General features: G+C 39.4%; 1 protein-coding gene across 1 annotated transcript; it reads right to left on the bottom strand.

Moving 5' to 3' along the window:
- Positions 1-1,382: 1,382 nt before the first annotated feature.
- LOC102225311 (alpha-tectorin-like) lies at positions 1,383-19,533 on the bottom strand. The gene is made up of 24 exons (XM_023340961.1): positions 19,381-19,533; positions 19,238-19,261; positions 15,741-15,856; positions 15,389-15,667; positions 15,195-15,290; positions 14,907-15,072; positions 11,840-12,240; positions 11,177-11,753; positions 10,506-11,089; positions 9,286-9,838; positions 8,593-9,191; positions 7,758-7,912; positions 6,800-7,200; positions 6,484-6,680; positions 4,344-4,739; positions 3,975-4,258; positions 3,612-3,886; positions 3,385-3,504; positions 3,023-3,207; positions 2,774-2,934; positions 2,348-2,599; positions 2,100-2,259; positions 1,897-2,002; positions 1,383-1,795 (listed from the first exon to the last, which is right to left on the bottom strand). The coding sequence occupies exons 1-24, from the start codon at positions 19,421-19,423 to the stop codon at positions 1,701-1,703; spliced, it is 6,225 nt and encodes a 2,074-aa protein (XP_023196729.1). The 5' UTR covers positions 19,424-19,533; the 3' UTR covers positions 1,383-1,700.
- Positions 19,534-25,868: the final 6,335 nt, after the last annotated feature.

The raw sequence follows: 25,868 nt of genomic DNA, 5'->3' as shown, positions 1-25,868 counted from the left end.
TGTCACATTTGACTAAAATGTCAGTGTGTTTAGTGTTGTGCTCCTTTCTGTGTTCATGCCGATAAATCATGAGGCTTCTTACTCTGTTACCTGTCACTTTCTCTCCATTTTGTGTTCCAAGAAATAATTTACATATACGAATGGTGTTTTACTCAACATTTCATGTCCAATGTTGCCATTTGGATCTTAATTATCTGTTACAGACCCTGTAGATGTTTGAGGCTAATTGTGTCAACGCAACCAGTTTGGCGGCTAAAACTTTAGATTTTGTTAGTATGTGGTTATAGGAACTAAAGTTAGTCCCCTGGTGATGCACTGATAGTTAGCTACCTAGATTAAGCAGACAGACATACTGCATAAATATCATGTTTGTTTTTTTAAAATTCATTTCCAGGGACTGGATTTTGTGCTGCTTATCTTTATGTCACTTTGGCTTTGCTCTACCGCCATCTCGTGGCTGAAGAGCAGATCTTAACACAGTGAGTTTTAACATGGGAAACCTATACAATATAATAATTATGTCTGCTATTAAAGATTTTAGGAAGAAATATCAGGTTTAATTACAGATGAAGCTAAAATACAGCAAACTTTATGAACTAACAGGCAAAATTCAATATTAAGCAGAAAAATAATTCAACATGAAACCAAAAATCATTTCTCACACTCTATGGTAAATGTTATCATTTGTTGTGTCTGAAATGTTAGCAGGCTCATTTAAAAGGTAATTTAGAAAAGGCTAAAAAACAAAAAAGTTGGATAATTGGATAAACTTTGCAGTGTTTGTATCTGTGAAGGACAGAAGATCAGTAGCAAACTCCAGCCCATGACGACCAACTACCTTCCCCTCTTTCCCTAATGGACTGACTGAGCTCTTCGGTCAACAGGAAACACTTCCAGAAATCATTGAAGCCATTTTCAATCTCTTAGCTCATCTCAACAAATACCTAGAATCACCAGCCTTTGGAGTTCCATTCCCAAAATTATAAAACCCACTTCCTCTGCACACTTTACCTCAGATTACAAATGTTCTTTTTTTAAATGTCACGTATTTTACACTCCTAACAGTGTAAACAAATATCCTTTGCAATATAGCATGCAATGGAGTTTGAGTTTCCTCTCAGCAGTTGAGGAATTAGCGGAAAGTTTGTTGCATTGCGCTAAAGTACGCTGGTCTGTTTTTCAACGTCCTTTAGCTTTGGGTGAGCCTGGGCATTGATTATATTCCCGCAATATCTTAACTTCATAATATATTGTTTGCAGACAGGTCATAAACTGTCCCATAAAAACAAATTAAGATTCTTAACAGTAAAATATAACATAGAACAAGTCAACAGGCTTTTATCAACAGCATAAAGCATGAAAGGACAATGACCAAATTAATTTAAATTCTTTATTAATCCCTTCTGAAATTGAGTACATATATACCACTTTATTTATTTATATGTATGTATTTTACAATCAATGGTGTTAGCAACAATTAATGATTAAAACAATTCCACAGAAGAAACAAAAACCTGAACATTACATTAATCCCACAAATGGTCTAAAGCACAACGGTGCTCCAGATTTTTTTTTAAAAAAGTACTTCTTTTTCTTGCCTAATTACGAGTACCAACGAAAACCCAGAAAACACCTTTTACCAACATAAATCATAGGTGACATCATTTGAATAGATTTTAAAGTGTGATTATTCTTTCATCTCATTTGACCAGAATAATGGTCATCAGCAAACTGACAATCAGGGAAACAACTGAAGTCAGATGACTTGAAGCACCGTTTCTTTGGATTAGTCCACCTGTGTAAAAAAGAGAGGTGAATAAATTTTGTCAAACAATCATATTGTTTTGTCAAATAATAGCTGTCTGTTTAAAAATCAATAGAATAACAGAATTTTACCAGTGTTCGGTTGTGCCCCGAGTACCAGTGGTCCAATTGACAGAGCTGCAGAGTCATGATAAGATACATCCCTCCTGAATTGGGTGTGGTGAACCAGATAACAGTGCTGTAAAAAAATAACACAGCAATATTAGAGGCTTCTGGAAGTTTACAACTTAATCATACATGATAAAACTGTACCACAAACACACAATAAAACTTACAGCTCTGCAGTTGTTGTTTCTCAAAAGGCACAAGTGGACATTGCAGTGCAAGTAAATCTGTGTGTGGTTGGTGAAGGTGAACATCCTGAAGGAGAAACGAGACACAGTGGAGACACCGTTCTGAATCACCTCTACGGTTCCATCATCTGGATTAGGACACCTGTGAAGCAGAAGCAGATGCATCAGTTAGACTGACAGCAAGAAGACCCTGAATTAAATTATGAAGTCAACAAGATGGTGTCACTTACTGCGAAGCAATGAGATCCCAGCGGACAGGGTAGTTTGCTTGGTTGACTGGCGTGGCCCAGCAAGAGTCCAGAACTGTGGCAAATTGGCTCTGATCCACCCCTTCTGTTCGCACCTCTAAGTAAAACATTTCATCAAGATCCAGTTCTATGTTTCCATTAGTGCTCAAGGGGAAGTGGAAGCCTTCATCCTCATAGGGGATCATCCTCACACTATACGATCCACTGCCAGCAGGAAGCTTCTTCCTCAGAATGCTGCAGAAGAAACATTCAAGGTGACCAACCAGTTAAATACATCTGATAGGCTGGCTAAACTAGTCTAATCTGTTTAGAGGATTCAATTATAGATAATGAGCAATTGATTAAGATATAGAAGTAGAACTGGACATAATGGTAAAAGGAACCACAGGGAGAAAATGGTATGATCACCTCTCCAAAGGGTTGATGCCCACAGCCATTGACAGAGCCTGAGCCAGAGGGTAAACACAGGAGAAATCCAGATGAAGATTCCTCTCACGGCTGATCAAACCTTCATGAGGATCCACATGCCCTTGAATAGTGTTCTCATACATGAAGTGAGTTCCATTGCTCTAAACAGTGAAATGACAGAAGGCTATGAATCAAGTTAAGTAACATACTGGACGCTTTAAAGAAGATGTTCCAATTCATGAACGTTACCCTAAGAGCTGTCCCACACAGATGGTCGTCATTGTCAAAATGGAAGATGAGTCGTCCGTCCTGGAGAGTCCCATTGCAAGAGCTGTCATGGAGATGGAGAGCACTGGAGGGGAAGCCCGCTTCAAACAGCTGGCAGCGAGATACTGACATGGTGCCAGAACTGCTGGAGCATTCAATGTTTGAGTCTGCTCACCAGAGGGAGAAACATATTTAGAGGTTTTGTGACCAACTAAACCAACTGATGCAGTAAAACTAAGACTATGCTTCAAACATGAACACCAACAGTAAAGCACCAGTGAACAAATCATGTTTGGAACGTGACTATCATTACAGTTCTTCATATGAAAAGGTGTTGCACTTACCGTAGCTCTCATTGTTGGGTCGATGATGTTGCTCGTCACAGAAGCAGCCATACACACCATTTTTCTTACCACACCACTCATACTCTGCACAGTCCAGCTGTTCACAGGGGTCAGTCTCAGCTGAATCAAATACATCAGAAAAGGCCGAGAAAGTTTCAAAACAAACATTGCATAAAATCAATTAATAACTCATTGTTGTGATAATTTATTGAGCAAAACAAGCATACCACAACGCAAAGGAGAGCGCCAGTTGGGGATGCTAAGGCCCAAATTGGTGCAGGTTTTCTCATAAGCAGAGACAGCAGAACACAGCATGCCATTGGCTGGCGTGTAGAGGCAGAGATCGTAAACACAGGAAGTGAAAAATGGTTGGGGGTTTGAATGTAGGTGACAAGAACTGAATGGGCCACTGGTGTTGGTGATGACTCTGCAGAGTTCTGTGTATTCTTCTATGAAGCGGCAGTCACTTAGTCCGTCACTTCTCTCATCAGTGGATCCACACCTAGAAAAGTTTTTGGATATAGAAAATTTAGAGAAATTTTTGTAGAAATGTTTGCAATTGTTGAGACTTTTAGGGTAACGGTAATCACCCTTCTTGGCTTGTCTCTGATTTCCAGCTGTGGCCAAACTGGTTGTCATTTTGGGCCAAAGTACCATTGGGCAAAACTTTGTCATCATTGGGATCACCATTGAAATTCCCACACATTCCACTGACTCTGTTCTGGTAGTTGCGACCCATCCTGACCAGTAAAGTACTAGAGCCATCAAACTGGACTACGACATCAGCAGCATTAAACACTACGTAACTTCCCTGCCTCATCACCTGACCAAAATTTCCTACAGTGGTGGGAAGAGAAACCTCTGCTCCATTTACCTGTTATGATGAGAGTTCATAGAGTAAAACAAAGATTATAAAACAAAAACTTGTTTTCTTATCCTTAATTTAAAATAAAGCTTACCTTGACTCTCTTGTTCGGTCCGAGTCTGACATGAGCACTCTCTGGATGATTTGAGAGGAATATATCAACTGATGACACAAAAGACACAAAGTTGTTTCCTCTGTGCTTGTTGGTGGCCACGACTTTGTACTGAGTTTCATTGTTGCTGTGGTTCAAACTCTCAGTGATGACGTGAGAGCATGATCCCTGAAAATGAGCTAGGGCTCCATCGAAGGTGATGTAATGTGGGTCACCCCATACAGTACAGGTAGACATGGCGTCGTGACAGCCTAGCTGCCCCCCTCTGATGGTGCACTCTTGTGTAGGAGTGCATGATGAGTGACTGCAGATCAGGACATTGGGTGCACGACATTCACACTGTTGGGAGCAACTGTCTGTCCAGAAGGACTCACCGGCCTGCAAGGTAAGAGAAAAGTTTAAATATCAGGCTTTCTGACAACATTAAGAAGAAATTAAGCTTGAGGTAAGATGGCACAATTGGTTGTATTACTTGTATCAGAAAAATTATTAGACAACATTAGTGCAGTCATCCCCTTGCCATGGACCGGTGACCTGTCCAGGGTGTACCCCAGTTCTCACCTGTTGACCACTGGAGACAGGCACCAGCAGCCTTGGTGACCCTACTAGGGATAAGTGTGTAAAGGGGATGGACGGACCGACGGACGGATGGTAAAGTCATATTGCATAAATTAGAATATGTGTTCTAATAAGGCTCATTTGTCAGATTTAAAGTACACTACACTGCCAAAAGTATTTGTTCACCACAATCTGATGGATCAGTCTGTGTTTAGCGGTTGCCAGGAGAATAATACTTGTCTGACTACATTGTGCCAAGTGTAAAGTTTGGTGGAGGGAGAATTATGGCGTGGGGTAGTTTTTCAGAAGCTGGGCTCCACCCCTTAGTTCCAGGAAAGGAACTCTGAAAGCTTCAGCATACCAAGACATTTTGGACAATTCCCTGCTCCCAACTTTGTGGGAACAGTTTGGAGCCTCTTCCAACATGACTGTGCACCAGAGCACAAAGTAACATCCGTAAAGACATGGATGATATGTCAAAAATCCCCATAAAGACACTCTTAAACCTTATTGCCACTCTTAGGACTTGAAGCCCTTCTAACCTATGGTTTTTACTCTGTTCATTGTCCGGCAGGGTCACATTGATCCCAGTCCATTGCAGGGTAACACAGAGACAGACAGGAGAAACAATTCCTCCTGCACACACTGACACCTAATGAGAATTTAGAGATAAACAGTCCTGTTTTTGCACTGTGGAGGAAGCCAGAGTACCTGGAGAGAACCCATACATGCACATGGATAACATTCAAACTCCATACAGAAAGACCCCAGGCCAGGATTTGAACCCTGGATCTTCATGCTGCAAAGCAACAGTGCTACCAATGGTCCCTCTGTGCAGCCCGAGAAATTTCCAAACTGAGTGCCAGTGTGTTACATGATCTCTATGACTTATTCTCAAATGTAACTCCGAAGCACGTAACACCCAAATAGTTACAGGGCAATTAAGATAAATTCACTACTGCCAATACTTCCCAAAAATGAATGGAAATGGACTGAAATTTAGCGCTTTTCTAGTCATAGACGCAACTCAAAACATTTTAAAACATGGCAACATTCACCCAATTAGACTCATAAATGTGCACACTGATTTGCAACTAATAAAAAATTACTGTTGTTCCACATTATACCATGCTATTTGGTGAAGTGCATCAGTCTCTTCAATGTTGTATTTCTTGGAAAACTATAGCTTACCATTGTATTAATGGCTGCTTCAGCTGCTTCATTGCTAGACATGCCTATAATGTTTATAAATGGACACTAGTTTGAACAATATTTGTTAATTTACCAAAATACAGTGAAAGTGAAAGAACTTGATGCTTTCAAATGAGTAAAAATTGTATCCAAGGATGAAATAGATTTGTGGAGTTCCACAGATCTCTTCTTGATATTTTGGCTGATTCTTTATTTTGTTATGTCAAACCAGAAGTCATTATATTTAAGTTGTTGCCTTGAAATGCAACAAATCACATTACCTTCAATATGTCAACACCTCACAGAAGTGTTTTTAGGACTTCAACCTTCAGAGCTAACTTGATGAAGAATAAAGTGAAATGAAATGACCTACATTGAAGTAGAAGCCACCATGCTGACAGCCACAGCTCTCCACAGGGACACAGCTTGTTCCACTCCTGGAAAACCCTTCATTACAAAAACATCCCTCAGAGCAAACATGGTCACAGGCAGCATCAATGCTGCTGGCACAGGTGTTGCCACAGTCTGTTCCACACAGCTCATAATGGCTGTTGGCTGGGCAGACCATTCCTTTACAGGTGAGGGAAAAATGGATGACATGTTGATTAAAACAAGTAAAAACAAGATACTTTTGAGGAAAAAACTTGTTTGATTGATTACTTTAATAGCACATTGCCTTCCATACTCACTGCAAGTGGTGTTTTGTCTCCAAGGGTAGATCCGGACATTAGCAGACTGACAGGCACTGACGTATGTCTCTAGAGCCCTGCACAGGAGATCACTGCCTTGATTTCCCGACACGCAGACATCAAAGACGCAGTCACTGAAATATGGTGCTGGATCCACCTCCTCGTGGCAGAAGCTGAATGGGCCATCAGCTGCCCGGATCACCTCACACTGGGCCCTGGCAGATCGGTCATCGTTGCATTGTGCGCATGAAGAGCCACAGCCGTCACTACAGGTGTAGTTCCCAGGAACCTTCCAAGCTGCCCCAAAAGCATCTGCTGAGTTGGATGATGCTCCACTTGGAGTGTGGAAATCATCATTTGGATTTCCATTGAAGTTTCCACAAAGTCCACACATGTTTCCTCTGAAGAAGATGAGATAGACTGAATCAAATTTCATACAACTGAATAATGATGAGACAGACCCAATCATAGGCAGGAAAACACAAAATGTTCTAAAAGTATTGAAAATAAATAGGACAAAATATGTTTGAATTGGTATTTTCAGTAGCAAACTAGCTAGCTACATTGGTAAAATGTATTAAACTTGTTAGGTTGCTGGCTAAAGCTCTGGAATATTATTACCAAGCTAGTTAGCAACATTCAAAGCTAAGGTTGTGAGCTTCTGACAATAGCCAAGTAAAAGTTTTTCAAATAAGATCAACTTTGATCAGATATACTTCCCCCTAATTGGGACGTTTTTAAGCAGTAGCAAGGTGGCATACAGAAAGCAAACTAATATAATCTTCAAAACTAAAGTACAAAATATAATGTACATTTTACAATAAAACTGTTATTTAAGATTGTACATACATCTAATGATGATATACTCTTTAAACAGTCCTAAATGTGCATAAAATTGAGCAAAATGAAATTGAACATAATATGAGACTTAAGTTCTGTGAAAGAGCAGATAGGCTACCTGTAGTCTGGAGATACAGAAATGGACACTGTGCTACTTCCATCATACATGACACTCAGTCCAAAGTCTGCTTTGACGAATGTTTGGGATCCACTTCCAAAAATAGACAGGCTTGCATTGAAGACCACGGGCAGGTTTCTTGTGATTCCATTCACCTGCGAAAAGGAATGTATTTCATGGAGGATGTCCATTAATTGCATCATTTACGTATGTACCTGATGCAATCAAGTACATACATAAAGTATGTATGTAGGCCCCTGCTCTGCAGTTGCTATGTGGCCGGTAAATTGTTTGTCAATTAAGGTCCTCGATTGTGGGAGGCGCTTCTGATTGCGTGGCCACCTGGATTGCATATAAGTAGCACCGTTCCACTCATGAGATGTTGGCCGACGCAAGAACCAGGCGCAGACGACCCGGAGATCCAGGCCTAGCCGAGATCCAGACTCCGAGTCGGCGCACGCAGATCGCTTGACAGGTTGTGGGAGCTGAGACCTGTGGGGCCCAACCGGATCCATGACTGGGGAAGGACCAGGCTGAGGGAGCGTTGATTTATCATGTCTTGGACTGCCGCCCATTGTTCCCCTAGTTAGTTGTTGATTTTAATAAATGCCTCTGTAGGCCTAAAAGGTTTCTGGTTGCAGTATCCTCCCTATTTTTTGTTGTGGCCATCCAAGCTGGGCCGTAACACATACATTCAAGAATTTAACAGTTTATGGGGTTGTGCCAAGAAGAAATGTTTTGCATTTTAAAAAGAACTTTGCAAAAGTAATTTCCAATCTACTTCATACAGTTTAATAATCAGCAGCACTCTTTTGTCAGTGAAAGGTTGACTTACCTCCACGGTACCCCTCTTGCCTCTCGACATACGCACTTGATAGCCTAAAACATCAACAAAAACTTCAGCCGTGATAGAAACTGGCAGTCCAAACCACGGTTCATTCTTTGCTTTCACAGAAAACTGGTGAAGGTCCACAGTGTTATTGCAAACTGTTGCCAGAACATAGCGGCAGGTTCCCTGGAAGTCATAGGCCTTGCCATCAAAGGTCAAGTAGTGCGGGTCTCCAGAGGCAGAGCAGGTGCCATGAGGGTTGGGATGGCAGCCAAACTCACCCCCCACAACATGGCAGGACTCCTGAGGTCCACATGAATTTGGGGAACATTGGACTACACCAGTTACACCATTACAGGTGCAAAAGCTCTGACATGCTTCTCCATCCCAGAACTGTTCTCCAGCTTGCCGATATCGTCCATCATGAAAGCATCCACAGGATGTTGGAGGCACACACTGGTTACCATTGAGGACAAACCCATCATTACACTGGCACCCCTCCTGGCACTGAGTGTCACAGGTGAAGGGGAAGGAGAGGCTGGGGCAGGAAGACGGACATGAACTTCCACAGAGTTCATAATGACTGTTTGATGGACAGGTTAGTTCTGTTGGGGGGAACAAAAGGGGAAAGAAGTAAAAGGTGATCGTGAATGTGTTCATTTCAAAGGCATCTCTATCAAATGTGGTTCTACAACTTACCACAGCCAGTTGCATTCCTCCACTGTCCCAGGGACACACCGTTATGTTGACACATCAGTGCATTATCTCGGAGGACCTCACACAGCGTTGATGCTGGATCTCTGGAGACTTGGAGGATTTCTACACATGCATTTACCTGCTGCCATGGGTTCACTGCAGCCCAGCATGATGTAAATGGTCCAGTGTGTGAAGTAAGAACTCCACAGTACTCACTGGAATTGAAATTAGTTGTAGAGTTATGAGGTCTGCTTTCCACACAGTGATTTGCCAGAGAGCCATCTCGCCAACTGTCCCCAAACATCTGGGAGTCACTGACTAGAGTACCATTGGGTGTACGGAAATCGTCATTCTGGTCAGCATTGTAGTTTCCACAAAGTCCACCTAATAAACCACTGTAGACACCTGGTGCAGTGACACGGACAAAATGAGGCCAGACAGTCTGCAGAGTTACACCAAAGGCTGTGCGAAGGATGACACTGTGAGTGCTGCTTTGGAAGACGTGGATTCTGTTGGATCCATAGCTGAATGGCAGTCTGGTCAGTTGGCCATCAACCTTTAAGAAATTAAAACAAAAAACTTTTAGAAGTTTCGGCACAGGTTTGCAAAACACTTGAAATGTGTGGAGAAATCCTCAAAAACATTCAAGTCGTATACTTAAAAAAAGATTTCAATGTAATAATTGTCTGTGGATATAGTATGAATAATTTATTCACCACAACAGGTGAAGATCATTGATTCAATTGCTAATAAGATGTTACTAATCTTTTTCTCCTTTGCTTATGAAAGATAAGTCTACTCAGGATAATCTTTCCATCTGCCCAAACCAATATGTTACTTGAGGCGCACTAAGTTTCATTGTTAGTTACACTTAGGACCTAAGACCTTATTTATTCCTCTTTATCAGCATCTATTTTTGCACAGGCTACCAATCATTAACACTGAATATTACAGTTTTAGTTAAATGAATTTTTCAAAGGTTGCTAGCAAAGTGAGTTTGGCTGCACTAAAATACAAGTTATCTAACTACTGCACTAAAGGGATGGAAGTTATTAATAATAAACCCGGGCTCTGGTAATTATGCATTAAAAATCTAAAACATATGCTGATTTCAAACTTTATTTAGTGTGTGAACATTAGTTGTCTAACTTCATTAACATAAAAAACAGATGTTACTCTTAATTTCATGTTGTTTTATATGTAGAAATGTATTTGTCACTCACCTTCACAGTGCTTCTACTTGCCATCTCAATAGCAACTTGTGTTCCCTCTGCCTCAAACTTTAGTACATTAGAGAAACCCTGTGGCCCCTGTGGAACTTTTTCCACAGTGACCATGAAGTGCGAATGATTAGAGAACCCCATAACTTTGGCAAGGGTCAGGCGACATGCTCCTGGGTACTGGTACATCACTCCATCAAATGTATTATATGATCCTAGTCCTCTTATCCAACATGTTGCAAAGCTGTTTGGTGTGCAACCTCTTACTCCATCCTCCACCCTGCAGGACTCATGTTGGCCACAGCTGTGAGAGCTGCAAGTCATGGAGCCATAGCTACATGTACAGCGCCTCCCACAGTCTGCATCCAGTATGACAGTTTCTCCTGAGCGGTAGTAGTGACCCTCAAAGCTGCAGCCACAGTCAGCCGGAGGGACACAGACCCCTCCACTCAGGAGGTAGCCTGAATTGCAGACACAGCTCTCTTGATTTGGGAGGGGGCAGTTGTTGGTGGAATTGGGGTTGACACATGTAGATGGACATCCTGTACCCTGGGCCTCATAGTGGCTATTGGCTGGGCAGGGGATTTCTAAACACAAGAAACATTTATTCTCAAACTCTCAATATTTAACATCACTTAAATTTCAAAATTATTGTGACTGACTGGCAGACATACCACAGAAGCCAGAACTCCGCCAGCTTTGTGGCTGGATCCCATTTTGTTGACACTGACTTGAGTAGACATTTAGGGCTTGGCATAGAATGGGTTGATACCCTCCACTGACACAGAGATCATACACACAGCTATCCACAAAAGATCTTGGAGGGAGTTGTTGATGGCATGCAGCAAACGGTCCTGTGCTGTTCTCAAGAATACCACAGTGGGCAGAGTTTCTGTACAGTGCTGTCTGAGCTGCTGTGCAGCCAGCACAGGCCAGACCTGAACAATGAGGATCACAGCCAGGCTCATCATCACCAGCAGCTTTCCAGCTGTTGGCAAAAACCACATCAGAGCTCACCACTTCACCCTGACGGGTTCGAAAGTCATCCTCAGGGCGATTGTTGAAGTTTCCACAGAGTCCACATGTGCTATTTTGGTAAGTGTAGGGCAAACTGATTCGGACATATAAAAACCTGTCATAAGAAACCATCAGGCCAAAGTCAGTGCTGATGATCACAGAGAAACCTGACTGATAAACCTGGATAGAGCCGTTTCTGAGGAAAAATGGAGTTGATACAAAGCTTCCGTTGACCTGTAAGGATGGCAACAAAAATTACAAATTTAAACAACACACAAAATGCAGGGTCTATATTATAGAACGTAAGAGGGTCCTGTTACCTTGGCCTGACTTTGATGTCCTTTAACCAGCTCGATATTTTCATCATAAACAAAGACTTTGACCAGTACTGTCCATGAAACATGAGTGCTACCCTGATGCCCGTTCTTCCCCTCCACTCTGTAGTAGGGCAGTCCGTTCTGACACTGCTCTGACAGAACGTAAGTGCATGTGCCTTGGAAGTGAAACACTGAGTTGTCAAAGGTGTAGTAATGTGGATCTCCACTGACGGTGCAGGTTTGTCTTTGCACAGTCTGGCAGGAGTACTGAAAGGCAGCTGGCCGACAGATTTGGGAGAAGGAGCAGGGATTGTTGGAGCATTGCAGCCCTGCTCTGGTGCAGGTGCATTTCTGTGCACAGGTGCTGTCACTCCAGAAAGAGTCACCAAGTTGAACAGGTAGACCTTTAAACAAAGAAAGAACAGGAGTCATTTTAAGGCTCCTGTAATGATAAATTTGTTTGGGGTGGTGTTTCTAGCATCGCATTTAGAATGATCTAAATAATGAAGGGATTAAAGAGAAAGAATTGAGAGGGGATGAGTTGAACTCAGCCTAGGTGTCTAATGTCTTTTGTGTTCTGGGCATTTTCTGAATGTTAGGGCAGGAGTAGCTTTTCTTTTGGGATAGGCTGGGGGACAGCTTTGCGTAGGGGACAGGCGTTGTTTGGGCGATTCTGGTTCAGATTCTAATTCCTTATGTTGTTACTGGTATCTAGTGGCTCTGGTTTTGTTTTGAAGCAGTGTCAGGGGGTCTGTGTGGTTTGGATGGACTGTCCTGGGTTGTTTTGGGATGTGATGGACTAGACTTCAGGGGTGTCTTTTTGTGGGGTATTTTGATTTTTCAGGATTGGTGAAATGCATCTTCACAGTGTGGGATTTGTGTGCAGCTCTTGTTTTGAGACATGCTTTATCCTCCTATGTGTGGTGCTGGTCTGTGGTGACTTGTTTTTTTTGTGGTCCCTGGTCGGTGATGTGTGTCTGTGGTTGATGGTTCTGGCTGTGTCCCTCAGGACATATAAGGGTGGTGTTGCTGTCTCTGTGGTTGGCTTGATTTTGTCATTGTTGCTTAGCTGGCCTGGATGTTGGTGGTTCCTGGTCTAAGATGAGGTGCTGCCTCTTTCACAGTGTGTGCTGTGGCTTTTCTGTGGCACAGTGTGATTTGTTGCATTGGGGTCCTTCCTTTAACTGGTGCGGTGGGCATGGAGGTGCATGGTGAGGTGTGTGTGACTGACTGGATGGTGCCGACAGCCTCGATGTGTTTGCCTATGAGGTTGTGCATGTGCTTGTTCTGGCTAGCTGTTAGCTAGCCAGAACCATAGCTACATTACGGTTGGTAAACCTTTTTGGGTCTGATCTATTGGCCAACTCAGTGTTGGCATACGGTGTGTTTCATTGTCTCGATTGGCTGATTCTGGCTATGGTGGGCTAGGGATAGTGGCCGAGAGTTGGTGCCAGTTGCCTTCTACATTGTAGCTGCTGGGGTGTGGGGGGAAAGAGGAAGGAGGTGTGGTTGTCATTGCGGTAGAATTCCTGGGGCTCTTTCCTCCAGTGCCAGTAGATATCTGTGGTTATTGAACATTTTTATGGAGAAATCTTGTATACACTAGCACGATCACCCCCACACACATACACAAGTGTTTGGATTCAGGTGTGTTTTCAGATTTGTGCTGTAGTTGCCTCTAAATATGTCTTAAATTAGCTTATGCTTTTTGTGATCTTATAGTTGTCATTATGTATGCATGTGTTGTTTGTTGGTATGGTTTCTTGACTTTGCTTTTTTCCCTCTTTCTGCAAGTGCAGAAACAGACTTCTAGGGTGTTGACATATATTCTCTCAATGCTTCTTTCTCTCTTATATCCATCTATTTCTTTCTATTTAAAACATTTCCACTTTATTAGGTACACCTTGCTAGTACCATGTTGGACCCCCTTTTGTCTTCAGAACTGCCTTAATAATTTGTGCCATAGATTATACAAGGTACTGGAAACATTCTTCAGAGTCTGGTCCATACTGACATGATAGCATCACTCAGTTGCTGCAGATTTGTCGACTGCGCATCCATGATTTGAATCTCCTGTTCCACCACGTCCCAAAGGTTTTCTATTGGATTGAGATCTGGTGACTGTGGAGGCCATTCTGAGGTGATTGGCGCTTTGTGACATGGCGCATTATCCTGTTGGAATTAGTCATCAGAAGATGGGTGCACTGTGGTCATAAAGGAATGAACATTGACAGAAATAATACTCATTTAGGCTGTGGCATTGACACAATGCTTAATTGGTACTAATGGGTCCAAAGTGTGCCAGGAAAATATCCCCCACACTACTACACTACCACCAGCAGCCTGAACTGTTGATACAATCTATGCTTTCATGTTGTTGACACCAAATTCTGACCCTACCATCCAAATGTCGCAGCAGAAATCGAGACTCATCAGACCAAGCGACATTTTTCCAATCCTCTTTGGTCCAATTTTGGTGAGAATGTGTGAATTTTAGCCTCTGTTTCCTGTTCCTAGCTGACAGCAGTGGCACCCAATGTGGTCTTGTGCTGCTGTAGCCCATCCACCTCAAGATTCGACATGTTGTGCATTCATGTATTTCTCCGAGGTATTTCTTCTGCATACCTCGGTTGTAACAAGTGGCTATTTGAGTTACTGTTGCTGTTCTATCAGCTCCAACCAGTCTGGCCATTCTCCTCTGACCTTTGGAATCAACAAGGCATTTGAGCCCACAGAACTGCCACTCACTGGGTATTTTCTCTTTTTTGGACCATTCTCTGTAAACCTTAGAGATGGTTGTGTGTGAAAATCCCAGTATATCAGCAGTTTCTGAAATACTCAGAACTGGAGTATGGCACCAATCACCTTTCTTCCACATTCTGATGCTTGGTTTGAACTGTAGCAGATCATCTTAGCCATGACTACATGCCTAAAGCCATTGAGTTGCTGCCATGTGATTGGTTGATTCAACATTTGCGTTAATGAGCAAAGTAGATTGGAGTTGTAACTTATTTCCCTGATACATGTGCCCATAGTTATAAAAAGGTACGCTATGTGACTGTGTTCTTACCACTGAAACTGCAACCTATTGAACCATGATCGACACGGAAGGCCCAGCGACCGGGTACGTTGACATTGCTGTTGAGACGAAAAGCTGAGTTAGGTCCTGTTGCGGTACTGGAGAATGATCCAGGGATGGTGAAGTGGTGAGAGGAACTGATTGTATCATATCCAGCCTGGAAATTGAATGTGCACAGATGAATAAACTTGTTTATATTTCAGGGAAACATACATTTGCTGGACCAAGACAAGGCAAATAAAACATATTATGTTATAGTTTAGTATATGAATATCTAACCTGTACAGATCTTGACGTGGAGGCTATTGACCCATAATTCATCAGCACAAATGAATATTGGCCATTGGTAGTCAAGACTGCCTGAAAGGTTGTTTGCTGGGAAAAATAAGTGTATTTATTGGGGATTCATTTTCAGTTTATACAAAAGTTGTTTTATTTAAATAGGTTTCAGTAGTCAAAAACATATCACTTACTGTCCCACTTGTTGGATAATAGGCAACTTCATGCCATGTTGCTATGAAGATCCAGTTGGCCTGAAAGTTAAGACCTGGGAAGTATCTATTGATGTCCTGTGTAACTCGTTGGAGAAGAGAGCCGCTGGTGTGCTGAACATAGTAGATATTACCATTTCCTCTGTTGTCTAAATCAGTCCAGAACAGAGCAATGATGTCTGTGCTTCCATACATCGGAAATTGTTGAGGAGTATAACTACTCCATGGTGCATCAAAGGTCAGATGTCCGTTGTCATTCACCTGAAAAAAATAATAAATTAGGTGTAACTATTTATACTATTTTGTAAACATTTACAAAAGTGAGGCAACATACATAAATCTGAGAGTAAAACTGGCCAAAATAGTTAAAGGTTTGTTGGAGTGGAATTCTAGGTGAGCTCTCGTCATCTGTCCCAGAGCTTATTGTTCCACCAACTGGGTAGAGGGGTCCTAGAAAATACAAGAGGGATCACCTGATTAAATTAAACTCTTTTTCTGGACAACATAATTATGTAACATATAGTTTCTTTATCTAGTTTCTTTGTAACATATAGTTTCCTATCATTCTACTTCACAATGATAGGAAGACCCAAAATCGAAGGATCATAAAGTGACTTCGCTATAAGCACAACGTTCATAACAACGTTCATAACGAAAATGTGTTTTGTACACAGAAACTACGTCTCTGGGATAGCAACAAGAATATTTGTTAAGTATGTAACATTTTGATAAAGAAAATGTTACATACCTAACAGATATGTAGATATCTACATACAGTACAGACCAAAAGTTTGGACACACCTTTTAATTCAATGAGTTTCCTTTATTTTCATGACTATTGACATTGTAGATTCACACTGAAGGCATCAAAACTATGAATAACACATGTGGAAATATGCACTAAACAAAAAAGTGTAAAACAACTTTAAATACCCCTTATATTCTAGTTTCTTCAAAGTAGCAACCTTTTGCTGTGATTACTGCTTTGCACACACTCTGCATTTTCTTGATGAGCTTCAAGAGGTCGTCACCTGAAATGGTTTTCACTTCATAGGTCAACCTGCCCTGTCAGGTTAATAAGTGGGATTTATTGCCTTATAAATAATCATGAAAATAAAGAAAACCCATTGAATTAGAAAGGTGTGTCCAAACTTTTGATCTGTACTGTATATAATATATATAATAAGGTGAGAGGTTATATTATTACTTTGTTTCACTCTGACTACAAACACCCACAGATATCGTTGAATATCAAATTAAGATTTGATGTTCAATGTATAAAAAAGACCTGTTTAATTATTATTGATACAAGTTTTCTATCAGTTTTTCTCTCTTATGTATTTAGTAGATTTTCTACATTGATTTTCTTTCTACTTTTTCTCCTTTATGTGTTGGTATGATATTCAGCAGACATATTTTTCCTTTCTTTACTTGCTTTTTTGTGGACGTTATAAAAACAATTGGTCTGGCTGAGAAAAATGCACAGGCCCGCCAGGATTGCTGCCCAGAAGGCTATATTTATTGTTGTTGGCACTATAATACTTTATGGGCCTGATCTACAAAGATTCCAGTAAATTGCATGAACATGAAGAAAACAATTGTATGTGCAGTAAGTGCAGTCACTTTACAACAACTGACTGTGCACCACTGATTACAGGAGCATCAGTGGTGCAGACCGCCCTATTTAAAAGAGAATAATACAATTCATTAAATTAATATATAATGTGGTACAATACAACATTGAAAACATTTCACAATCAATCGAAATAAAACTCTCTAAACCACTATATTTAACGCCACACCCTACCACCACACTCCCCACCGGTGCACCCTGTTCGGCTCCATCGGCTCAATGTTATCTCCAATCTTAATGTGACCATTTCAAAATACAAAATATTATTTATATGTCCCAAACATTGCAAAGGAAGGTACGCACATAATAATCTTTTATCTGACAAGTATGCTTCATACGAGCCAGTAAAGGAACTTTACATTATTATTGTCAGGAGTCAGGAGGCATTCGTCAGACATTTCTTACCTGCACAATTTGTGGAAAATGCAGCTGATATAATCTGCATCACATTTTCAGGGCAAAATACACACATTCATGCAGGGCATCAAGACATAACAGTGGTCTGCCGTAAAGTGATGCTGTGCTGGAATTATTCAATAATCCCGCAACTGAAAAATCAGCATAATATTTCTAATTTATTTTGCTATTATTTTTATTTTGTATTGTTCAGATGTTCCAAATAGTTGACAAGCAATGACTGATATAAAGTGTATTTTTAAAAGGATTACCAAAGTATAATTTTAATAATATACTTAATTAGAATTTTAAGTATATTTTAGAAAAAAAGTGTACCAAAATACATTTTTAAAACGAGTATTAGAAGCATGTTTTTAAAAATGTATTTATTTTATATTTTTAATATAACCTTATAAGTATATTCACTTTATATCATACTAAAAATGTCTTTCAGAAAAATACAGCATACTTAAAATATACTTAAATATATAATTTTTTCACAGGGGAAGACAAAAAACTTTATGTATTGTAATTCTCAATTTTGCCACACCAAAAAGCTCCAACACAAGAAATGTCACCTCTGTTTTGTTTATGTCAGAGAGCTTGACAGACAGACACACTGACACATCATGTGATGTGTAACACTGAGCATGAAACCTCCCTTGAGAAATAAAGGGGTTATTATGTGTGGGCATTATGTATTCTGCCACAAGAGGGAGCTCTTATGCAGCATTATCTGAAGCTGCTCCAACCAGCTGCAGGACACCTGTTAGAGTCTGCAGCATCACTTTGTTTCCCAATTGACTACTGCAGATACCTTAGGAACCGCAAGTCCCACATTTATGCAAGATGTATCTTCTGTGCTCTGATACGGAGCACAAAGCCAAGCAAAAAATCTCAACTTTGACAGGTGTCTGGCGGCGCAAGAGTTGTCAGTTTCTGCAACGCTTTCGAGCGAGAATGTGAGAAATGCACACACCACAAATTATTGTGCGCTCAGATCAGCCTTATTCTATTTGTGTCTGCTATATGAAGCACTGGAGTCATAACTTAGCGGCACAAATAATGCCATAAAGAGGGAAAGAAGCAGGAAGAAGCTGCAGAATTACAGCTGGGGAAAAAAATGCAGCAGAGCATTATTTTCCATGAACTACCGAAGCAACACTGCAGCGCGTTGAACAAAAGAAAATCGTAAAATGATAAATACAGTAGCAGTAAAGACATAAAATTGATCCCACGTTCAGTCTGCTTCAGGATTTTTGGTTTTACAGTTGCTCTCTGTTTCTTTGGTGCATTTCTCACATATTCGTTCATTTCTAATTTACTCACAGCATTGTGCAAAAGCAAAGCACAAAATTATTTAGAACAAATATACGAAATTGTTCAATCTGGAAAATGTTTTCTGGTAAGAATCCCAAAGAATTGCATAAAATTGACAGATACTGAGAATGGCTTAAGCAATGAATGAAAACTGACTTTTTTCATATTCAATTGTATATTTAATTTTGATTGAATTTAAATATAATTTCAATCAAACACCAAGTAACGGGACGTTTGCACCAGGCTCTGTTTTGTAGGAAAACTATTGCAGCTGTAAATGAAACAACATGGTCAGGTTACGTACCACAGAACTTCAAACTTATCAGTCTTTATGATCAACTTTTTGGGTTTGTTTTAGTTTTCATGTTTGTTTTTAATTGACGGAAGTAAATTCTAATTATATTAAGCAGCAGGCTAAAAATGTAAACATTTTTTTCTGTATTTTTAAAAACCAACTAATAATATGCTCAACTTTGACCCACCTGAATCTTGAAGACTTACTCCACCTATGAAAATGAACACATTTGGTCAAACATTAACGATTGTTAATATCAACCAAATACATCACTATGCAAAGATTTTTCCACAGATAAGCAGAACGAAGGATGTGATGTAAAATACTCACTTAAGCTCAAAAGCAACACAAGCAAAATGAGTTGACTTGCCATTCTTTAAACCTCCAAACTCAAGCCTACTGATCAAATTACTAAATATATTAAATACGTGTCAGTACAAACTGATAGATTTCAGTTTCATACTAATAGGTATACCTCCTGTACGTCTCATGTTCATGAGGTAAGACAGAAATGTTGCGGCAGAGATTTATTCAGCAACATTTGGCACAGCTCCAAAAAGGGGCTGGATTGTCAAGTTTATTTCGTCATAGTGGCTAATTCTGACATTGAGCCATAACAATGCTCAAGGCTTTGAAACCAACTTTCAAAGCCTTGAAAGTTGAAACCAACTTTCATATTCAACGACAGAACATTGCAATGAATATGCAATATTTATTGCTTATCCATTGCATTGAATATGCAATGAAAGACTTAAAAGTGGTCTTGGTTGAACAAATAAAACAAACAATCCAAAACTGTATATTTATGTCAAAGGTGTTCCAGTATCAATATGTCAATTGAAGCAAGACAATACAAACTGTTTGGTCTCAAGTTTGTCAAAATACATACAAAGATTTGCTACAATGTTAAGAAGGGTCTAAAGGATTTTTGGGTAACACTTTATTTGAAGGGGTTTGCATAATACCAGTCATAAACATTCATGAAGACTCTTTCATTTTCATGACCATTGTTAGGTCATGTTTATGACAGCACTATGCCAGTTTTATGTACTCTCTTTCCAATAAATTGTTACCGATTTTTTTTTATTAAGATACTTTATCTTCCAAACCATTGTTCAGACAAATAAAGATATCGTCATTTAACATTTTATTGTGTGGAGAAGAGTTGCTGTCAACTTGTTTACATTGTTTACAAGATGTCACCTGTTCCTAAATGTAGATGACTGAGACAAAAAACAAGAAATCATTTCCAAAAGTTTAAAATTAAAGGCCTGATTACTTACGAATCTTGCCCCCTTTTTACTTATTACTATTTTTAAATCATTTTTATTTGTTAAACCATCTATGAATCGTTTGACCATAAGCCAAAGTTACAAAAAGTTGAAAAGATCAACCGTTGTTTATCATTTAGAGAATATAAGTACTAATTTAAATATGAAAATATGTACACCCAATAAAAATGGTACTTTATACATTTTATTATTGAATTTGTGAAAAATACCAAAGACAGCATGATTAGAAAGGCAAAAAACTGCCAGCTCACAGTTGACCAGCAAATAATCATGTATCTTTTACATTTGATTATATACATATACTGTATGTATATGCTGACTAACTGCATCTTAACACCTAAAATAAAACTATTTATGTTGGGCTATCTACTGGCTGAAAGAAAATATTTATTTTTGCCAAAGCAACTCAAGTCTATTTTCTTTTGTTATGTTTCTAAATCACAAATAGCTGTATGACGTTATTAGAGCACACCACGGTTGTAGTTAAGAACCTTTTTGATTTCCATGTGTTTTCCAACATTGGAACGTTTAGAATCCATTCTTTCAGAATCTGTAAACAACTCAAAATGTCAGGCTTCTGGAAAGTATGTACATTTCTAAGCACTCAATACTTGGTTGGGCCTCCTCTTGTATGGATTAATGCATGAATGCACCGTAGCATAGAGGTGATCAGCCTGTGGTACTGCATGGTACTGCGTAGGTGCAATGGAGGCCCAGATTACTTTGATAGCTGCTTTGAGGTAATCTGCCTTGTTGGGTCTGGTGTCTCTCATCTTCGTCTTGACAACAACCCATAGATTTTCTATTGAGTTCAGGTCAGGGGGATTTGATGCCAATCAAGGAAAGGAACCACTTTTACTCATGCCTAACTTTATTGTTATTGCACTTTTTCCTCCATCCCAACCGTCAGCCTTTTATGGGAAAAGCTGCTATAAACTGGAAGGTTGTCCGTCCTCAATAAAAACATCCAACAGTTTCTGCTCATCTCAGATTCTCATGGACTTGATGAGCATAGAAACCAAATTCTGCAACAAGAAAAAACAAAAGTTGTTTTTAAATTGGCCAAGTACTTTTGACTTAATTGTTGATCACATGGCAAAACGTTTGGACACTCCTGCAGTAATCGAGGCAAATGCTGGTAGAACACTGTATATATATTATACTAGCAACACCTATGCAACAAGGTACCAGCAGATTTTCTCTGCTTACTTTATTTTAAATGTGTTTGTTTTATAGCTGAATTGTACTAAAAGTGTAAAAGATTTTTGTTTTAGATCCACTACATATTGTCTGTAGTCAGAATCCTGCCAATTAGAGTTACAATTACATTTGTAGTACTTAAAACAAATATGACAAAGACGCTACAATGCCGTTTTAAATGTTGATTTAAAGGAGTTTATATTTCTAAGAGGCTCTAGAAACCTGCAGCTAAGAGGCAATCCATTTTATTTACCTAAGCTTAATGGTTACGGCTTACGGCTGAACACAGTTTAAAGAACTTTTCCTGTAAAGTGAAATAATGTGTAAACTAGAAGAACAAAGGCTGAAGAAGCTAGTAAATATAAAGTATTCAATAAACTCGTGGGGAAACAATGTGATTTGGAATCTCGTGTGCGTCATCAGATGGAGCGGTGCTTTAATGTGACAGTGATCCATCATCATCTCCATCTCTCTTCTTTGACTTTTCACTTTCACACACTGCAAAAACACATTTTAATTCATTAAGAAATGTTTTAGATATGGATTAATCAGAATGAGATTAAATGCACTACTTTCCCTTGTGCATTTCAGGACCAATTGATTTTGACTAGCTGTGATATTTGCTTAAGAAATGGAAAAATACTGAACTTTTTAAAGCAGTTTGGACCTTGTGCCTATAAAGGTTATAGTCATTGGTTAATGGTGTGTCAATAAAAGCGTTTCCATTGTAGTTTTGCAAAATACACCAATTTCTATACTGCTGAAAACATTTACTAAAATGATTTTTTTTCTGCTAAATCATTGATTTCACAGGATTACTGTAGCATTGCTCAAATTTAGCAAATCCTCTCTAGAGAATCGCAAAAGAAGGTTTGTTGAAAGTCGGATGATGTAGACCAGGGGGGTCCAAACTTTTTGTCACATGGGCCAAAATAGTACTGACAGGCCAAGAAAATAAAAATTAAACCAAAATCACGCAAACAAAGTGGTTTAATTTCATTGTTTTTGTAGGTAATGGATGTTATCCATAGAAGACCCAAACAGAAAAAGTATTTTTGCTGCATTAAAAGAAAGAAAATTAGTTTTCAAATTGTTTTTGGGCAAAATTGAACAAATTTATCCTCAGTTACAGGAATAGGATTTGGGTAACTCTTTCAAAATGATTTAATAAATTCAATAAAAGCTGATTTGGGTGCAGCAAAGTTTGCTTTTCAGTAAAAGTCTCTGAATCAACATGGTTCTTATCATAAAACCTGGGTTATAAAAACACAAACAGTTTTTATTATACTTAACATTTTCCATTCTAAGAAACTTATATCGGTAGTAATTTTACACAAATCAACCACCTGTCCTGGACAAGTTCAGTGGATCATTCTTAAATTGGGAACAACAAAAATAAATGCAAGGGCCAAAAATGGCCCCCAGACCGCACTTTGGACAACGCTGATATAAACTGTATATTACTAGTGCCATTCCACTGTCAATAATTCTAGAAAAAGTAGCACTACATTAAAATGTTATAGATGATATAGTTGTACTCAGTGAAATTCTGTACTTTTAAAAAAATGAATATCATTATTTCTCTTTTATGAGTCATTTTTTATTTTAACTTTATTGAAAGTGAGACCACAAATGTTTGCTATTAAGAAAGAGCATACAAAAAAATCTGACTCCATGTTTTTGTTTTATAAATATATTCTGATTTCAATTTATTCCTGGGTGGTGTAAAAGAAAATCTGTATTTTAAAGTAGGAAAAAGACTGTGGCCCTCAAGACTATATGAAAACTGACTAATTTGGCCGCTCTGTAGTATGTTTTGTCTAAAAAAGGCTAAAAATACTTGGTACGATTGTGTGTTATTGCAGTTTTGTAATATTTGTCTAAGAATTGGAGTTATACTGTGGTTTAGTACAGTTTAGATATTGTGCATTGAAGCTGTGCTGTTGCTCTTGTTACACGTCTCAGCTGGATTGAAACAACTGTAACAAATGATGTTTATGGATGTCTCTGCTTCTCCTTTCTTCTGAGTGGAAAGCCTGTAAACATGAATAGCTCCAGTGAATGAAGGAACGACCGTCGCCTTCTTCCCCAAACTCTGTCTGAGGAGCGAGGGGGCGGGGCTCCTCATTAGGCCTCCTGGTGAAACGCTGTCGACATTTTGGTTCCTTTTTTTTTCTTTTTGATTTGACATGGTATTTCAGTCAATTTCAGTCTAAAAAAAACATATATAATGCATTGCAATACTAATAACTTTCAGCCCCTGTACTTCATTGCAAGGCTCCAAAAATAACATGAGGGATGAAACTGACTAATTTGGCTGTTGTGTTAAACTGTTGTTCAACTGTGCAGTCTGAACTTATGGCCACAAGATGGCGCAGTTTTATTACCTCTGGTTGGTCTGCTCCTCATTTTAAATGTGCATTTATAAAATGTAAATATATTTAGATTTTAATACAGTTGCAAACTGATTATTACAAACACAATGCCAAACGTTTGAGGTGAAACAGGTTGATGATAAAATCTGTTGTTGATATTTCAACACAGAAATGATAAATTGTAAGTATTTATTCTGTTGGCTGCTACACTAGCTTGTGTTTTGCTAGATGTAAATGTAAATGATCTCTTTCAAACTCTCGATGCTTCTGTAAATACATGTAATATAGATTGGGAGTGAAATGGCGCCATCTGCTGTCGCTGGTGCTGAATAGCAGTCATTGGAACTGTGGGTCTGCTCTGTGGCACAGGATTGCTCGAAACGAGGTAAAATATAATATTTTAGTCATGTCAGAGTACTTCAGAACTAAAAGACACCAATATTATGTTGTGTTTTATGCGTTTTGGTATGTTTTAGCCATGTTTGGCTGTTAGTTGTAATTTATTGTATGGCGCAATTTTATATCCTAGCATTCGGCTAAGCTAGCAGCTAACTGTACTGTTTTCAAATCAAAATGGAGCGCATGCTAATTGTCCACAAGATCTCTATCTACAGTGACTGAATTGCTGGTATTTTGTGCAGATATGTTACTGTGTACAATTTTTGATGTTATGCAAATGTTATGTGATCATTTTTATTAAGTTTTATTATTTTGTTGTTCACATGTTTGTTGCACCCCTAATACATACCTATCAATCAATCTATCTATACAGATCAGTGTTTCTGATGAGAACAGACTAGCAAAAAAGTAGGTCTACTTCGCTGAAACACCGTGAGTTTTCACTGTGTCTGTAGGATCCCACCCTGAAAGAGCCCTGAACAAGCGAACGCCTTTTTTGCTGCTTGCCGGTGCTGAGATGCAGGGGAAACAGTATCTGATGGGGAAACGTAGCACCAAGAACTACCAGCAGAACATCCGCCTCACCAGGTTGGGAGTCCTCATGGAGAACGCAGGTCAGTCGGCACATTGATCACCCCTCCATCAGCCATGTATGGAGAGATTCCTGGATAAGCAGCCTGGTTGTGACAGACCCCAGTTAAGAGCTACTGATGTTCCACAAAGTGGAAAACTTATAAGACCTCACAGGATTTATAAGGGATGATTGTGATCCCTGACCCTAGTCCTTCAAAGTGTGTCTTAAATTTTATTTTCCAAGGATATTATTGGTAATTATTTACTAACTCATTTTTACAACTGTTTAGGTTGAAAGTCATACCATAAAAACAAAATGTTAAGATCCTAACCTGGGGAAAATATAATACAGAACATGTCATACACCAAATATGACAAGCTAACCTGGAGCACCAACACCAAGGAGCTGTTGAAGAAGGCACAGCAGAGACTGTACTTTCTGAGAATACTCAAGAAGAACCGTCTCCCCTCAGACCTGCTGCAGGCCTTCTATCACTGCTCCATAGAGAGTGTGCTCACGTACAGTCTGTATGTCTGGTACGGCAGTAGCACATCTGCGGACAAGAAGGCGCTCCAGAGGGTTGTTAGGGCAGCAGAGAGAACCATAGGCTGCCCCCTCCCCACTATGGAACAGATTTACACTTCCAGGCTCCACAAGAAAGTTTTGGACATTTTAAATGACTCTTCACACCCTGGCAATGGTCTCTTCCAGCTGCTGCCATCAGGCATGAAATACAGAGCAATAAAAACCAGAAAAAAATCACCTAAAAAACAGTTTTTACCCGATGGCAACCATGGCACTAAATTCAAAGGCATAAGAACTTCTGCTCTTGACACCACTTTGTTAAAAATGTAAATTCTGTTGCGACACCTCCAGGCGCTGCAACCATCTTCTGATGTCTATTTATTTCTCATTTTGTACTATTTATTTCTTTATCTTTTTTATGTATGTATGTACAGTATATGTATATTGTATATT

Source organism: Xiphophorus maculatus, chromosome 10 (assembly GCF_002775205.1).
Source record: "Xiphophorus maculatus strain JP 163 A chromosome 10, X_maculatus-5.0-male, whole genome shotgun sequence".
Taxonomy (NCBI): domain Eukaryota; kingdom Metazoa; phylum Chordata; class Actinopteri; order Cyprinodontiformes; family Poeciliidae; genus Xiphophorus; species Xiphophorus maculatus.
This window is presented reverse-complemented; position numbering and strand designations above follow the sequence as displayed.